This window comes from Pecten maximus, chromosome 1 (genome assembly GCF_902652985.1).
Source record: "Pecten maximus chromosome 1, xPecMax1.1, whole genome shotgun sequence".
In the NCBI taxonomy this organism is placed as follows: Eukaryota; Metazoa; Mollusca; class Bivalvia; order Pectinida; family Pectinidae; genus Pecten; species Pecten maximus.
In genome coordinates this window covers 4,576,249-4,594,521 of record NC_047015.1, presented here as the reverse complement: position 1 = coordinate 4,594,521, position 18,273 = coordinate 4,576,249, and the positions used below count along the sequence as shown (strand labels likewise).

The 18,273-nt window shown below is 34.4% G+C and overlaps 1 protein-coding gene across 1 annotated transcript in view; it reads right to left on the bottom strand.

Moving 5' to 3' along the window:
* The window catches only part of LOC117322880 (zinc finger ZZ-type and EF-hand domain-containing protein 1-like), a 125,748-nt gene that overhangs the window by 55,507 nt on the left and 51,968 nt on the right, over positions 1-18,273 (bottom strand). Inside the window, 8 exon segments of the mRNA XM_033877821.1 lie at positions 3,397-3,530; positions 4,367-4,478; positions 5,628-5,790; positions 7,291-7,358; positions 9,822-9,926; positions 13,682-13,810; positions 16,953-17,009; positions 17,942-18,012. Of these exon segments, the coding sequence (XP_033733712.1) occupies positions 3,397-3,530; positions 4,367-4,478; positions 5,628-5,790; positions 7,291-7,358; positions 9,822-9,926; positions 13,682-13,810; positions 16,953-17,009; positions 17,942-18,012 (839 nt within the window).

Genomic DNA, 18,273 nt, shown 5'->3' with positions numbered 1-18,273 from the left:
TGATGTGTTTCTTGAAGGCTGTGGTGTTCCAAAGCTAAGCGAGTATGATGCAAATGGTTTGGAAGGTAAAATATCTTTGAATGAAGCTGGCTATGTTTTAAAAAATATGAAAAATAATAAGAGTCCAGGATCTGACGGTTTTACAGCAGAATTTTTTAAGGTATTCTGGTATTACCTGGGTGATTTTGTTGTTCGTTCAATTAATTATAGTTTTTCAGTAGGTCAACTGTCAATCACACAAAGACAAGGAGTTATAACTTGTATTCCTAAGGGAGATAAGTCACGTCATTTTTTGAAAAACTGGAGACCCATTTCACTACTAAATATCACGTATAAAATAGCTTCTGGAATTATATCCCATCGAATAAAATCAGTTTTAGGAAAGCTCATTAATGAAGATCAGACAGGATTTTTAGCGGGGCGCTACATTGGGGAAAACATTCGTACAGTATATGATATAATGCACTATGCAGAGGATCTCAACATCCCAGGTATGTTACTTATGATAGATTTTGAAAAAGCATTCGATTCAGTTTCATGGAATTTTATCAATAACGTATTAGAATATTTTAACTTTGGGACAGATATAAGGAATTGGGTTAATATTCTTCATAATAATGTTTTTTCTTCAATTAATCAGGGTGGTAATATTTCTTCATCAATTAGCATACAGCGTGGTTGTCGTCAAGGGGATCCCATTGCCCCATATATCTTCATCCTTTGTGTTGAGGTTTTAGCAGCACGAATAAGAAACAATAGAAACATCAAGGGAATACAACTCCAAAATATAGATATTCTGAATGTACAATATGCAGATGACACAGGATTAATTCTAGATGGTTCAGAGATGTCTTTAAAAGAATCAATTACTGAATTAAATAGTTTTGCCAATATTTCAGGGCTTAATATTAATACTAATAAAACTCAGGTAATATGGATTGGCAGTAAAAAATACAGTCAGGAAACTTTTTTACCCGAACTGAATCTGATTTGGGGAAAAGACAAATTCACTTTTTTAGGAATAGACTTTTCTGTGGATCTTGGTGAAATCCCTAGAATGAATTTTGACAAAAAGTTGGTGAAACTTAAATCTCTAATTAATATATGGAGTAGGAGGAACTTTACACCGCTTGGTAAAATTAACATAATCAAATCCTTACTAATCTCTCAATTTAATTATCTATTTATTACCCTACCAAGTCCACCTGTAAAATATATTACTAAACTGAATTCTATATTATTCAACTTTTTGTGGGGTGGTAAACCTCATAAAATAAAAAAGGATGTTGTTATTCAAGATTATGTAGATGGAGGTTTGAAAATGGTTGATCTGCATGCATTTATCGATTCCCTTAAGCTAAGTTGGGTCAGGAGAGTTTTTCAGTCATCAGGGAAATGGAATGTACTTTTAAATTTGACTGTTGATATAAAAAAATTACAAAATTGTGGCAAGGAATATATTAGTACATGTGTTTCTAATTGTAAAAATAAATTTTGGAAGGAAATCTTCAAATGTTGGGTTAGATTGAATAACTCAAATTATATGAGGGTGATACGCCAAGATTCTATATTAAAAACACCACTTTGGTATAACAATGACATCCAAGTAGGGAATAAATTTGTTTTCTATCCACACTGGTTTAAAGCCACTGTTTATACTATAAATGACCTTGTCAAAAATATTTGTGATATGACTTTTTATTCCCTTAATGAATTCCGTCAAAACTATAGAATAAATACAAATTTTCTACAATATCATGGTCTAGTCACAGCTGTAAAGCATTTTCTTAGAAGATTTGAGTTTATGATAGAAAGACCAGACTTACCATTTTTACCATCAAACATAGAAATATTTTATAAGAGTAAAAAGGGATCTAAAGACTTTTATAACTGCATCATTACAGCACCTTCAACACCAAATGGGGTAAGAAAATGGAATGAAGAATTTGACTTTGAGTTTAATCATGAAAAATGGGTTAAAATACTTAAACTTCCATTTACTATCACGAAAAGTTCTAAATTGCAATGGTTTCAAGTTAGAATTTTACATCATATTCTAGTAACTAACACTTTTCTTTTTAAAATAAACATATACCCTAGTCCTTTATGTACACTCTGTAACATGGAAAGAGAAACTATTGTCCATTGTCTATGGGAATGCACAGAAGTGCAGGAACTACTACAGCGATTTGAAACTTTATGTGACATTTTCCTCATTCCTATTTTTATAAATAAAGAATCTTTTCTTTTTGGTATACTATCATCTCAAGCAAATATGGTTGATAACGAAATTTTAGTAATTATAAAACACTTCATCTATAAAAGTAGATGCCTACATAAATCTTTGAGTCTGAATGCTCTTATCAATGTCATTAAAGACCACTTCATTGTTCAGAAATATATCATCAGCAGCAAAAATGAATACATGAAAAGGAAATTTGAAATTAATTGGAGGAAATGGAAAGCCATTGTTGAAATGTAACAGTAGTACAAATAATATTATTAATACTGTATGCCCATCTTACATGTTTTTTATTGTTAATGCTATCGCATGCTCTGACTTTTGCCTATTGTTCGAAAATGTAATGTTTTATTAATACTCAAATTATACAAGGAATTTTGAATATATTTCGGATATTTTAGCTATGGGACCTCTAACTTCCTTTTCTTTCCTACCTACACCCTTTCTCTCTCTCTCTCTCTCTCTCTCTCTCTTTATTGTTCTCTTTCTATTTTGTGTGTGTCTCTGTCTCCTACAATATTATAAATTTTCCTGGAAAGGACTGTTGTATTTCACAGCAAATTTTCAATTATAAATTTTCCTGGAAGGGACTGTTGTATTTCACAGCAAATTTTCAATTATAAATTTTCCTGGGAGGAACTGCTGTATTTTACAGAGAATTTACACTTACAAATTTTCCTGAGAGGGACAGCTGTATTTTACAGTGACACTTACAAATTTTCCTGAGAGGGACCGCTGTATTTTACAGTGACACTTACAAATTTTCCTGAGAGGGACAGCTGTATTTTACAGTGACACTTACAAATTTTCCTGAGTGGGACCACTGTATTTTACAGTGACACTTACAAATTTTCCTGAGTGGGACGGCTGTATTTTACAGTGACACTTACAAATTTTCCTGAGTGGGACGGCTGTATTTTACAGTGACACTTACAAATTTTCCTGAGTGGGACCGCTGTATTTTACAGTGACACTTACAAATTTTCCTGAGTGGGACAGCTGTATTTTACAGTGACACTTACAAATTTTCCTGAGTGGGACGGCTGTATTTTACAGTGACACTTACAAATTTTCCTGAGTGGGACAGCTGTATTTTACAGTGACACTTACAAATTTTCCTGAGTGGGATGGCTGTATTTTACAGTGACACTTACAAATTTTCCTGAGAGGGACCGCTGTATTTTGCCCACCATGTAGCCTCCCCTAAACAGGGTGGTCCATAACTCACTTCGGAGTACATCCTGTTCTGCAGACTCTTCTGCATTCATCAGAGGGTCTTTGTCTGAATCTGCAAAACAAAAATTTGAGTTAATGGAGACAGGTCAGGCACTGGTTATAGAATATGGAAATCACTTTTCCCTTTTAAGTTTATACTATCTTGAAGACATTAACATCATCATTTAACAGGTGTTGTGCATGAGGGATTGAAATACAGGAGAAAAGCAAATATTATATAAATATAAAATGGCAGGAAAGAAGACATTTTTTTTTCAAAATGCATTCTAGATGTTTTTTTGATGATTATCCAGTGTAATTTTAAGGAATTTTATTTACTTTAAAAAGGCTTTGGTTGCATTTTAGTTCTGCTGAGCATTTAAGAATTACTTTAAAACCTCAGTTGAATAGGCATTGTATCATTAAGTTTAATTCTTTGATCGATTAATCTGTGATGGCCTCATATTTTGTTTTGTTTTTTGTTTTGCTCTTAGATATATCTAAATATTGTCATGTTACTTGATAAACCACATTGCAATTCCCTATATATAAGATTCCTGTGAATTACTCTCCCAGTATATTTTAGTTCCCAAGTTTTTAAATTGTACTCAATTTACTGCTTTTTCCTCTCTATGTATTAACTGATCTGTATCATGACTAGATATTTGACAACTTTCGTTAGAAGAATCTTGTCTCGGAAATTGAATTTGTTATAGATATTTGGGCCAACCACTGGCCTGGACCATCTTGGTGGTTCTTCCAATACTTTGGTAGCCTAAGGCCACAGGACCACAGATAGTATCGAACCCTGACAGCACCTAATAAAATACTCTGAACATAACACACTTATTTTCTTATTTTCTAAGAATATGTGAAAAACACAATATTTCAGGTGTCAAAAAAACTTACATGGATGTGAGTTGAGAGTACAGCCACACATTCGACCAAGCATCTTTGTGAGGCTGAGTTGAAGGTCAAAAGGCCATGATAGAGGAATGTCTGGGCTTCCCCTCGCTGTCACCTAGGTAACAAAACACTGTTGAGTAGATATTGTCGAGACAATCTAGTATTACAAAATGCTTTCTTCAATAATTAGATCATGAATATTTCCTAAAAATTACATGTTACAGGAATATATGTCTGAGTATATGTATTACTTGAAAATAAAATGTTGATGCTAGGATCCTTACTGTTATCATGAATTATGTGTGGACCTGGACACAGGTGAGAAAGTGGAATGTAAGGAATGTGGACATGTAAAACACTTTACTGGGACGGATAATACTACTCCTGGATGATCACTTCTCTTCTGGCTTTCAGACTTTAAACACGAGACTAGTAGTTGCTTGTCTCTCACTGTCTCACTGTTCTCACGGTCTCACTGTGTTTCTCACTTATCTCAATATGTTTCTCAGTCTCTCACTGACTGTCTAACTGTCTCTCACCCTATTTCTGTCTCACTTTGTCTCTCATTATTTTTCTCACTTATTGTTTCTCACTATATTTCTCATCATGCTTCTCATTGTGTCTCTCACTGTTTCTCACTGTCTCATTATTTCCCAGTCTCACTATTTCTCACTGTGTTTTTCACTGTCTCACTGTGTTTCTCACTATTTCTCACTGTGTTTCTCACTGTGTTTCTCACTGTATTTCTCACTATGTTTCTCACTGTGTTTCTCACTGTGTTTCTCACTGTATTTCTCACTGTGTTTTTCACTGTCTCACTGTGTTTCTCACTGTTTCTCACTGTTTCTCACTGTTTCGCACTGTGTTTCTCACTGTGTTTCTCACTGTGTTTCTCACTGTTTTCATTGTGTTTCTCACTGTGTTTCTCACTGTCTCTCACTGTCACTACAGTAGAGGTATCTATATGAAGTAACAGAAGCCTTGGAGAAGCTATAATTTTGATCATTAAGTTTAGCATTGAATTCAGCTTCGATCAATAATATTGTCAAGCATTATGTAATAAGAGTTAGTCCCTTGAGTAGCCAGGTGAGTTCAAATGTGTGAATACTATCTTTGTCTATTGTAGGGTTCTTTTGATAACTGGAATGAACATCGTCAAAATGATAGCAAAGGTTGATGCTTTCTGTTAAAACATGAATCCTCCCCCTGGAATATACACTTAATCTATCTATTTAGTATTTTAAAGAAACACTACTCCTCTAACCTTAAATTTATACCCCCACTCTGTGTTACTGCTGTCGGAGTGAAACAGGAAATGGAGGTGTGGTCCACTGAAGTTTATCTGACGTGGCCATTTGGGTGTGCCTACTTTCTGGTCAAACCTCATTTGTAGACCTTTAGCGTCAGTAAATACTAAGTAGTCATACCTGTAAATATACATAAAAGGTACTTGTGATATAGATATACATCACAGATACTTGTAATATAGATATACATCAGAGATACCTGTAATATAGATATACATCTGATACCTGTAATACAGATATACATCACAGATACCTGTAATATAGATATACAGATACCTGTAATATAGAGATACATCCCAGATACCTGTAATATAGATATACATCATAGATACCTGTAATACAGATATACATCAGATACCTGTAATATAGATATACATCACAGATACCTGTAATATAGATATACATCACAGATACCTGTAATATAGATATACATCACAGATACCTGTAATATAGATATACATCTGATACCTGTAATACAGATATACATCAGATACCTGTAATATAGATATACATCAGATATCTGTAATATAGATATACATCAGATACCTGTAATATAGATATACATCAGATACCTGTAATATAGATATACATTACAGATACCTGTAATATAGATATACATCAGTGATACCTGTAATATAGATATACATTAGATACCTGTAATATAGATATACATCACAGATACCTGTAATATAGATATACATCAGTGATACCTGTAATATAGATATACATCAGATACCTGTAATATAGATATACATCACAGATACCTGTAGATAATACAAATCACAGATTAAACCTGGAATTAGATTATACATCATGTATACCTGTAATATAGATTAGACAATCAGATACCTGTAATATAGATATACACAACACATCAGATACCCTGTAATATAGATATACATCAGATACCTGGTATATAGATATACATGCAGTGCATACCTGTAATATAGATATAACATCAGATACCTGTAATAGAGATATTAAAACATCAGATCCTGTAATAAGAGATTAGACATCAGATACCTGTAAGTATAGATATACATCACAGATACCTGTAATATAGATATACAGATACCTGTAATATAGATATACATCAGTGATACCTGTAATATAGATATACATCGGTGATACCTGTAATATAGATATACATCACAGATACCTGTAATATAGATATACATCAGATACCTGTAATATAGATATACATCACAGATACCTGTAATAGCAGATATAAATCAGTGATACCTGTATATTAGAATATAACATCAGTGATACCTGTAATATAGATATACATCACAGATACTGTAATATAGATATACATCACAGATACCTGTAATATAGATATACATCACATATACCTGTAATATAGATATACATCACAGATACCTGTAATATAGATATACATCACAGATACCTGTAATATAGATATACATCACAGATACCTGTAATATAGATATACATCAGAGATACTGTGTTAGGTAAACTTGATAACTCTTGTGGTAAATTTTACCTTCATTAAAAGTTTGGAAGAAAGCTGTGACCAGATACACTGACTGTGGTAGTATTAACAGAAGGAAACTGTCTGTACCTAAGAATGCATGACTCTAGAAGTAGTATACATACCGTCTCTCTGTTTCACACCTGGTATCAAAATCGACCATAAATTTATCAGCACCTGGACAGCTGAAAACCTGAAATCATACACCACAACAGGTATTACGTACGGTATATGTTTACATGACAATGCCACAACAGGTATTACATACGGTATATGTTTACATGACAATGCCACAACAGGTATTACGTACGGTATATGTTTACATGACAATGCCACAACAGGTATTATGTATGGTATATGTTTACATGACAATGTCACAATGTAAACAAAGTGAGATTTAATGAACAATAAATGTAGCTTAATGTCATGATGTTATAGATGTTGTAGTTACACCATTAAACTCAGCCTACCTGTATGAGATGTTGTAGTTACACAATTAAACTCAGCCTACCTGTATGAGATGTTGTAGCTACACCATTAAACTCGGCCTACCTGTATGAGATGTTGTAGTTACACCATTAAACTCAGCCTACCTGTATGAGATGTTGTATTTACACCATTAAACTCGGCCTACCTGTGTGAGATGTTGTAGTTACACCATTAAACTCAGCCTACCTGTGTGAGATGTTGTAGTTACACCATTAAACTCGGCCTACCTGTATGAGATGTTGTAGCTACACCATTAAACTCAGCCTACCTGTATGAGATGTTGTAGTTACACCTGTGAGAGATGTTGTAGTTACACCATTAAACTCATCCTACCTGTGTGAGATGTTGTAGGTACACCATTAAACTCGGCCTACCTGTGAGATGTTGTAGTTACACCATTAAACTCAGCCTACCTGTGTGAGATGTTGTAGTTACACCATTGAACTCAGCCTACCTGTGTGAGATGTTGTAGCTACACCATTAAACTCACCCTACCTGTATGAGATGTTGTAGTTACACCATTAAACTCGGCCTACCTGTATGAGATGTTGTAGCTACACCATTAAACTCGGCCTACCTGTATGAGATGTTGTAGTTACACCATTAAACTCGGCCTACCTGTGAGATGTTGTAGTTACACCATTAAACTCAGCCTACCTGTGAGAGATGTTGTAGTTACACCATTAAACTCAGCCTACCTGTGTGAGATGTTGTAGTTACACCTGTGAGAGATGTTGTAGTTACACCATTAAACTCAGCCTACCTGTGAGAGATGTTGTAGTTACACCATTAAACTCAGCCTACCTGTGAGAGATGTTGTAGTTACACCATTAAACTCAGCCTACCTGTATGAGATGTTGTAGTTACACCATTAAACTCAGCCTACCTGTATGAGATGCTGTAGTTGTGTGCTGTAGTTACACCATTAAACTCAGCCTACCTGTGTGAGATGTTGTAGTTACACCATTAAACTCATCCTACCTGTATGAGATGTTGTAGTTACACCATTAAACTCGGCCTACCTGTGTGAGATGTTGTAGTTACACCATAAAACTCATCCTACCTGTGTGAGATGTTGTAGTTGCACCATTAAACTCGGCCTACCTGTGTGAGATGTTGTAGTTACACCATTAAACTCATCCTACCTGTGTGAGATGTTGTAGCTACACCATTAAACTCACCCTACCTGTATGAGATGTTGTAGTTACACCATTAAACTCGGCCTACCTGTGAGATGTTGTAGTTACACCATTGAACTCAGCCTACCTGTGTGAGATGTTGTAGTTACACCATTAAACTCATCCTACCTGTGTGAGATGTTGTAGTTACACCATTAAACTCGGCCTACCTGTGAGATGTTGTAGTTACACCATTAAACTCAGCCTACCTGTATGAGATGTGTAGTTACACCTGTATGAGATGTTGTAGTTACACCACTTTCAACTCAGCCTACCTGTATGAGATGTTGTAGCTACACCATTAAACTCGGCCTACCTGTGAGATGTTGTAGTTACACCATTAAACTCAGCCTACTTGTGTGAGATGTTGTATTTACACCATTAAACTCAGCTTACCTGTATGAGATGTGTAGTTACACCTGTATGAGATGTTGTAGTTACACCATTAAACTCAGCCTACCTGTATGAGATGTTGTAGCTACACCATTAAACTCGGCCTACCTGTGAGATGTTGTATTTACACCATTAAACTCGGCCTACCTGTATGAGATGTTGTAGCTACACCATTAAACTCGGCCTACCTGTGTGAGATGTTGTAGTTACACCATTAAACTCGGCCTACCTGTATGAGATGTTGTATTTACACCATTAAACTCGGCCTACCTGTGTGAGATGTTGTAGTTACACCATTAAACTCGGCCTACCTGTGTGAGATGTTGTAGTTACACCATTAAACTCGGCCTACCTGTATGAGATGTTTTAGGTACACCATTAAACTCAGCCTACCTGTATGAGATGTTGTAGTTACACCAGTAAACTCAGCCTACCTGTATGAGATGTTGTAGTTACACCATTAAACTCGGCCTACCTGTGTGAGATGTTGTAGTTATACCATTAAACTCAGCCTACCTGTGTGAGATGTTGAAGTTACACCATTAAACTCAGCCTACCTGTCAGATGTTGTAGTTATACCATTAAACTCGGCCTACCTGTGTGAGGTGTTGATTATTTTCATAGCTGTGTGAGGATTCCACCTCCCAAGTCCGTAACACAATATCCTCTGTCTGTACAGTATCCCAGTGCTCACTACTGATCTGTAACCAAAACAAATAACAACTTACTTCATTTTACTGGACTCTCTCATACTGTATAGTGACATATAATATATCAGCCTGTTATTGTTTACTACCTGACTCTGTCCATTACTAGGTTTTATCTGAGTGTAGTGATATATTAGAGACAGTACTATGACATACATTAGAGAAATACAGGACTATGACCTACAGTACTATGACATACAGTACTATGACATACAGTATTATGACATACAGTACTATGACATACATTAGAGACATACAGTACTATGACATACATTAGAGACATACAGTACTATGACATACAGTATTATGACATACAGTACTATGACATACAGTACTATGACATACAGTACTATGACATACAGTACTATGACATACAGTACTAGGACATACAGTACTGACATACAGTACTATGACATACATTAGAGACATACAGTACTATGACATACAGTATTATGACATACAGTACTATGACATACAGTACTATGACATACAGTACTATGACATACAGTACTAGGACATACAGTACTATGACATACAGTACTATGACATACATTAGAGACATACAGTACTATGACATACATTAGAGACATACAGTACTATGACATACAGTATTATGACATACAGTACTATGACATACAGTACTAGGACATACAGTACTGACATACATTAGAGACATACAGTTCTATGACATACAGTACTATGACATACAGTACTATGACATACAGTACTATGACATACAGTACTATGACATACATTAGATACATACAGTACTATGACATACATTAGAGACATACATTAGAGAAATACAGTACTATGGCATACAGTACTATGACATACAGTATTATGACATACAGTACTATGACATACAGTATTATGACATACAGTACTATGGCATACAGTACTATGACATACAGTACTGACATACATTAGATACATACAGTACTATGGCATACAGTACTATGACATACAGTACTACGACATACATTAGAGACATACAGTACTATGACATACAGTACTATGACATACATTAGAGACATACAGTACTATGACATACATTAGAGACATACAGTACTATGACATACAGTACTATGACATACAGTACTATGACATACAGTACTATGACATACATTAGAGACATACAGTACTATGACATACAGTACTATGACATACATTAGAGACATACAGTACTATGACATACAGTACTATGACATACATTAGATACATACAGTACTATGACATACATTAGATACATACAGTACTATGACATACAGTACTATGACATACAGTACTATGACATACAGTACTATGACATACAGTACTATGACATACATTAGACATACAGTACTATGACATACAGTACTATGACATACAGTACTATGACATACATTAGAGACATACAGTACTATGACATACAGTACTATGACATACAGTACTGACATACAGTACTGACATACAGTGCTATGACATACAGTACTATGACATACATTAGAGACATACAGTACTATGACATACATTACTACGACATACAGTACTACGACATACATTAGACATACAGTACTATGACATACATTAGATACATACAGTACTATGGCATACAGTACTATGACATACAGTACTGACATACATTACTATGACATACAGTACTACGACATACATTAGACATACAGTACTATGACATACAGTACTATGACTTACATTAGAGACATACAGTACTATGACATACATTAGAGACATACAGTACTATGACATACAGTACTATGACATACAGTACTATGACTTACATTAGAGACATACAGTACTATGACATACAGTACTATGACATACAGTACTATGACATACATTAGAGACATACAGTACTATGACTTACATTAGAGACATACAGTACTATGACATACATTAGAGACATACAGTACTATGACATACAGTACTATGACATACAGTACTATGACATACAGTACTATGACATACAGTACTATGACATACAGTACTATGACATACAGTACTATGACATACATTAGAGACATACAGTACTATGACATACAGTACTATGACATACATTAGAGACATACAGTACTATGACATACATTAGAGACATACAGTACTATGACATACAGTATTATGACATACAGTACTATGACATACATTAGATACATACAGTACTATGACTTACATTAGAGACATACAGTACTATGACATACAGTACTATGACATACATTAGAGACATACAGTACTATGACATACATTAGAGACATACAGTACTATGACATACAGTACTATGACATACATTAGAGACATACAGTACTATGACATACAGTACTATGACATACAGTACTGACATACATTAGAGACATACAGTACTATGACATACAGTACTATGACATACATTAGAGACATACATTAGAGACATACAGTACTATGACATACAGTACTATGACATACAGTACTATGACATACATTAGAGACATACAGTACTATGACATACAGTACAATGACATACAGTACTACGGCATACAGTACTGACATACATTAGAGACATACAGTACTATTTCATTTCAGAAATATTTTATTAACAATACAAATATAAATAAATACAAAGTATTGTCAAAAGAATAAGACAACAGGCGCAATGCCTATATCAGTCTTCTTCTATTACTTCCGGTTAGGCTTGGTAGAAAGATGATATGTTTCACTTTATTATTTCTACAGAAATTATATATCATTACATGTATAGTATCTAATTCAAAAAGGGATTACTGTAAGGAATTATATGTTCATCATGAAATTAAATAGAATAGGTGTTATAATTATAGAGATAACTACTATTCAAAATTACTTAGTAAGAAAACAAAACTATTATTTGATAAAGTGAAGACACAACATATTTCCACCAAGCCTAAAATGAAAAGTTATATGTAATGTAATAAACAACAATAACTCACTCACACACATTCATTCATACTTTCATACTAGAATGTTATAAGGATGAATATTTAACATAACAAACTTGCTATAATAGTTGAGTAAATGTATATAATTGTATTACTACTAAAGACAGTATTACATATAGTTTCTTATTTATACACAGAAAAACGTTTTGAGGATTTAATATATAAGTTTACATGATATAGAATAGAGATATTTAAATGATCAGGAGCATTAATGATGCCACACACTAGGCATTGAAGATTTATATAACCTAACAAGTTGTAGATGGATAGAATATGGTGCCTAGAATTGGAATACATGGGACATTGAAAGAAAAAATGCACTAAATCTTCACTAGGAGCACCACATACACAGGATGGGTTATCAATCAGGTGATCAAAATGTTTATCATAATTAAGGTCACTTTTAAAATTTCTAAGTTGGCATAAAATTATGTTAAGTTGTCTGGGAGCAGAATTAATGAAAAGTTCAGAAATAGTTATATCATTAGTAGTTTTTAACTTACATTTAAAAGAAGAAATTGTAATAGAGTCTCTAATGGAAATATCAAGTGAATTCCACATAGTCATAGTTGAAGGAAAAAAATACAGTACTATGACATACATTAGAGACATACAGCACTATGACATACAGTACTATGACATACATTAGAGACATACAGTAATATGACATACAGTACTATGACATACAGTACTATGACATACATTAGAGACATACAGTACTATGGCATACATTAGAGACATACAGTAATATGACATACAGTACTATGACATACATTAGAGACATACAGTACTATGACATACATTAGGAAAGAGCGTTGGGAGTAGCGTGGCCAGTTTCTGTAGCTCCTGAGACAGAGGCTGGAACTTCTGTATTAGAACAACTCGTGACTCCGAGTCACAATAATCACAAAGGTATGTCAGCGTCAACACCTGTAAAAATAACCATACATATAGATTATTAACATTAAAACTTGGTACATCTCTCACTTAGTCAACATTTACACAGGTCAGAGGTATAAACTTGGTATATCTCTCACTTAGTCAACATTTACACAGGTCAGAGGTATATACTTGGTACATCTATCACTTAGTCAACATTTACACCTGTCAGAGATATAAACTTGGTACATCTCTTACTTAGTCAACATTTACACCGGTCAGAGGTATAAACTTGGTACATCTCTCACTTAGTCAACATTTACACAGGTCAGAGGTATAAACTTAGTACATCCACACGTAGTCAACATTTACACAGGTCAGAGGTATAAACTTGGTACATCTCTCATTTAGTCAACGTTTACACAGGTCAGAGGTATAAACTTGGTATATCTCTCACTTAGTCAACATTTACACAGGTCAGAGGTATATACTTGGTACATCTATCACTTAGTCAACATTTACACCTGTCAGAGATATAAACTTAGTACATCTCTCATTTAGTCAACATTTACACAGGTCAGATCTCACTTAGTCAACATTTACACAGGTCAGAGGTATAAACTTGGTATATCTCTCACTTAGTCAACATTTACACCTGTCAGAGATATAAGCTTAGTACATCTCTCATTTAGTCAACATTTACACAGGTCAGATCTCACTTAGTCAACATTTACACAGGTCAGAGGTATAAACTTGGTATATCTCTCACTTAGTCAACATTTACACAGGTCAGATCTCACTTAGTCAACATTTACACAGGTCAGAGGTATAAACTTGGTATATCTATCACTTAGTCAACATTTACACCTGTCAGAGATATAAACTTGGTACATCTCTTACTTAGTCAACATTTACACCGGTCAGAGGTATAAACTTGGTACATCTCTCACTTAGTCAACATTTACACAGGTCAGAGGTATAAACTTAGTACATCCACACGTAGTCAACATTTACACAGGTCAGAGGTATAAACTTGGTACATCTCTCATTTAGTCAACGTTTACACAGGTCAGAGGTATAAACTTGGTATATCTCTCACTTAGTCAACATTTACATAGGTCAGAGGTATAAACTTGGTATATCTCTCACTTAGTCAACATTTACACCTGTCAGAGGTATAAACTTGGTACATCTCTCATTTAGTCAACATTTACACAGGTCAGATCTCACTTAGTCAACATTTACACAGGTCAGAGGTATAAACTTGGTATATCTCTCACTTAGTCAACATTTACACAGGTCAGAGGTATAAACTTGGTATATCTCTCACTTAGTCAACATTTACACAGGTCAGAGGTATAAACTTGGTACATCCACACATCAACATTTACACCGGTCAGAGGTGTAAACTTGGTATATCTATCACTTAGTCAACATTTACATAGGTCAGAGGTATAAACTTTGTAAATCTCTCACTTAGTCAACATTTACACCTGTCAGAGGTATAAACTTAGTACATCCCCACGTAGTCAACATTTACACCTGTCAGAGATATAAACTTGGTACATCTCTTACTTAGTCAACATTTACACCGGTCAGAGGTATAAACTTGGTACATCTCTCACTTAGTCAACATTTACACAGGTCAGAGGTATAAACTTAGTACATCCACACGTAGTCAACATTTACACAGGTCAGAGGTATAAACTTGGTACATCTCTCATTTAGTCAACGTTTACACAGGTCAGAGGTATAAACTTGGTATATCTCTCACTTAGTCAACATTTACACCGGTCAGAGGTATAAACTTGGTATATCTCTCACTTAGTCAACATTTACACCTGTCAGAGGTATAAACTTGGTACATCTCTCATTTAGTCAACATTTACACAGGTCAGATCTCACTTAGTCAACATTTACACAGGTCAGAGGTATAAACTTGGTATATCTCTCACTTAGTCAACATTTACACAGGTCAGAGGTATAAACTTGGTATATCTCTCACTTAGTCAACATTTACACAGGTCAGAGGTATAAACTTGGTACATCCACACATCAACATTTACACCGGTCAGAGGTGTAAACTTGGTATATCTATCACTTAGTCAACATTTACATAGGTCAGAGGTATAAACTTTGTAAATCTCTCACTTAGTCAACATTTACACCTGTCAGAGGTATAAACTTAGTACATCCCCACGTAGTCAACATTTACACCTGTCAGAGGTATAAACTTGGTATATCTCTCACTAAGTCAACATTTACACCGGTCAGAGGTATAAACTTGGTACATCTCTCACTTAGTCAACATTTACACAGGTCAGAGGTATAAACTTGGTATATCTATCACTTAGTCAACATTTACACTGGTCAGATCTCACTTAGTCAACATTTACACCGGTCAGAGGTATAAATGTGGTACATTTCTTACTTAGTCAACATTTACACCGGTCAGAGGTACATGTATAAATATGTGGTATTAACATGGTTCAGTGCAACTTCACAAAACCAATCACCTCTTGATATCAATCAAAATAGCATGGTTTGGAATTGATCCTTCTTTATTATATTAATAAATAAAATCCAAAAACAAACCCTAGGAATTCCCAATACCAAACTGATTCCAGTTTGTATGAAATACCCAAAACTATTTCTGTAAACCAGACTCACATGAGTGAATAAAAAAAGAAATATGACAGGTTCCCCGGCCAACCAACCGTGAAATCAACATGTATGTCAATTGTTGTTGTGAAATTGTGGGGCATACATGTACAGTAGGTAAATAGGTACATGACACGGATGACTAGAGGAACATTGTGATTTAATTGTGTACTAATCAAAATGAGAAGAAATTGCCACACATCATTGAAGCAGTACAGTCTCAATCTGTTTATCATAAGAAAACAAGTAAAGATAGAAAGCTAGAGTTTCACATTTAATTTTCATGAGGACCTGAATGGGTTATTTTTGCAGCAGACAAATCGGCACACAATAAGGAAGCTAATAGTAGACTTGATTTCAAAATGCAAAAAAGATGTCCTAAATAATGTCGGTAGGAACTGGTAAATGTGTAAAATTATTGTCCTTATTTTTATTTGTAAAACTGACTAGTCAAAATGGATCACTTCTCAAAACCGAACCCTCTCAAAACTGGCCAAGTATCCATGTACGATGGGTTAAGTTGGCTACTTACCAGCTGTCTCACCACTGTACCCAGTAGAGACGTCTCCGCAGTACTGATCAGCTCACTCTGTTAATGATAATAGCCAAGGCATACTTTTAAACAAATATCAAAAAGAGCTCTGCAGGCGGGAGCATGATACGCCTGTCACTGGTAAAGCTACCACAGGAAAATGTAGCAATAAGCAATGAGGTAGATATGTTGGAAGTTTAAGCTCCAAGTTTGGAAATATATTTGATTTACATTTGTATAATATCTGAAATCATCCTTTTATGCTCTTTCTTACTATTATCTATATAATATTCTTATTTTAATGAAACTTACTACACACAGTAAATATTCAGGCATGATTTTGCAGCTAAGAAAACATTGTTGAACTTTTTAGAAAAAATGGGGAACCCCCGAAAAAGAAATTTATGTATAATTGTAAATTCCAAGTCAATTCATGAATTTAAAATATTTCTTAATCTAAAGAAGAAAACAGCTAAATTCAGCTAAATAGCTGAAAATAATCATGTCTGAATACTAATGTTTCATGATTAGAATTTGTTTGTTCAGATGCATTTGGTTAAGTTGCCAAATAACACCATGGACATACGTACAGCGCAGGGTATACCATATGACCCATAGTTGATTGGCAGATAAAAAACACTAATGTATGTTGAACATAATTGCTTCTAGTTGTACCGTGCAAAATCTTAGAGAAATTGAATAAGATATCGAAAATTTCTTGCATTTTCTAAACAATGCCCATATTTGGCAATGAAAGGGGCATGACTCTGCTAAAAATAATCACAAATTCCGTAACACAAACTCGCTTGAGCTATTATGCCATAGAATATTTGTAGCTAATGTTGATCTGTTATAATATGTACCGACTATAAATAAAGTTTGAATTGAATTTAATTGAATTGAGCAAGTTTCATAAAAATGAGTGGGTAAAGTAGGGGGTATTTTCCCCATTCAATCTGATGGAAATTAATTAAAACAACTTGACTCACAACTTTTTCTACATCCTTTTTCTGCATCAGTTTGCACGCTTCAGTAGCTCTGTCTGCCACAAAACCAGAGTCTGCAACACAATTCAAACTGAATTACACATTCAACAAATGATACATAAAGTCATGATTTTTATGTGACTGAGGGGTGATTTGAGGGAAACTTTTTATGTCATAAAGGGTGATTTGAGGGAAACTTTTTATGTCATAGAGGCTGATTTGAGGGAAACTTTTTATGTCATAGAGGGTGATTTGAGGGAAACTTTTTATATCATAGAGGGTGATTTGTGGGAAACTTTTTATGTCATAGAGGGTGATTTGTGGGAAACTTATTA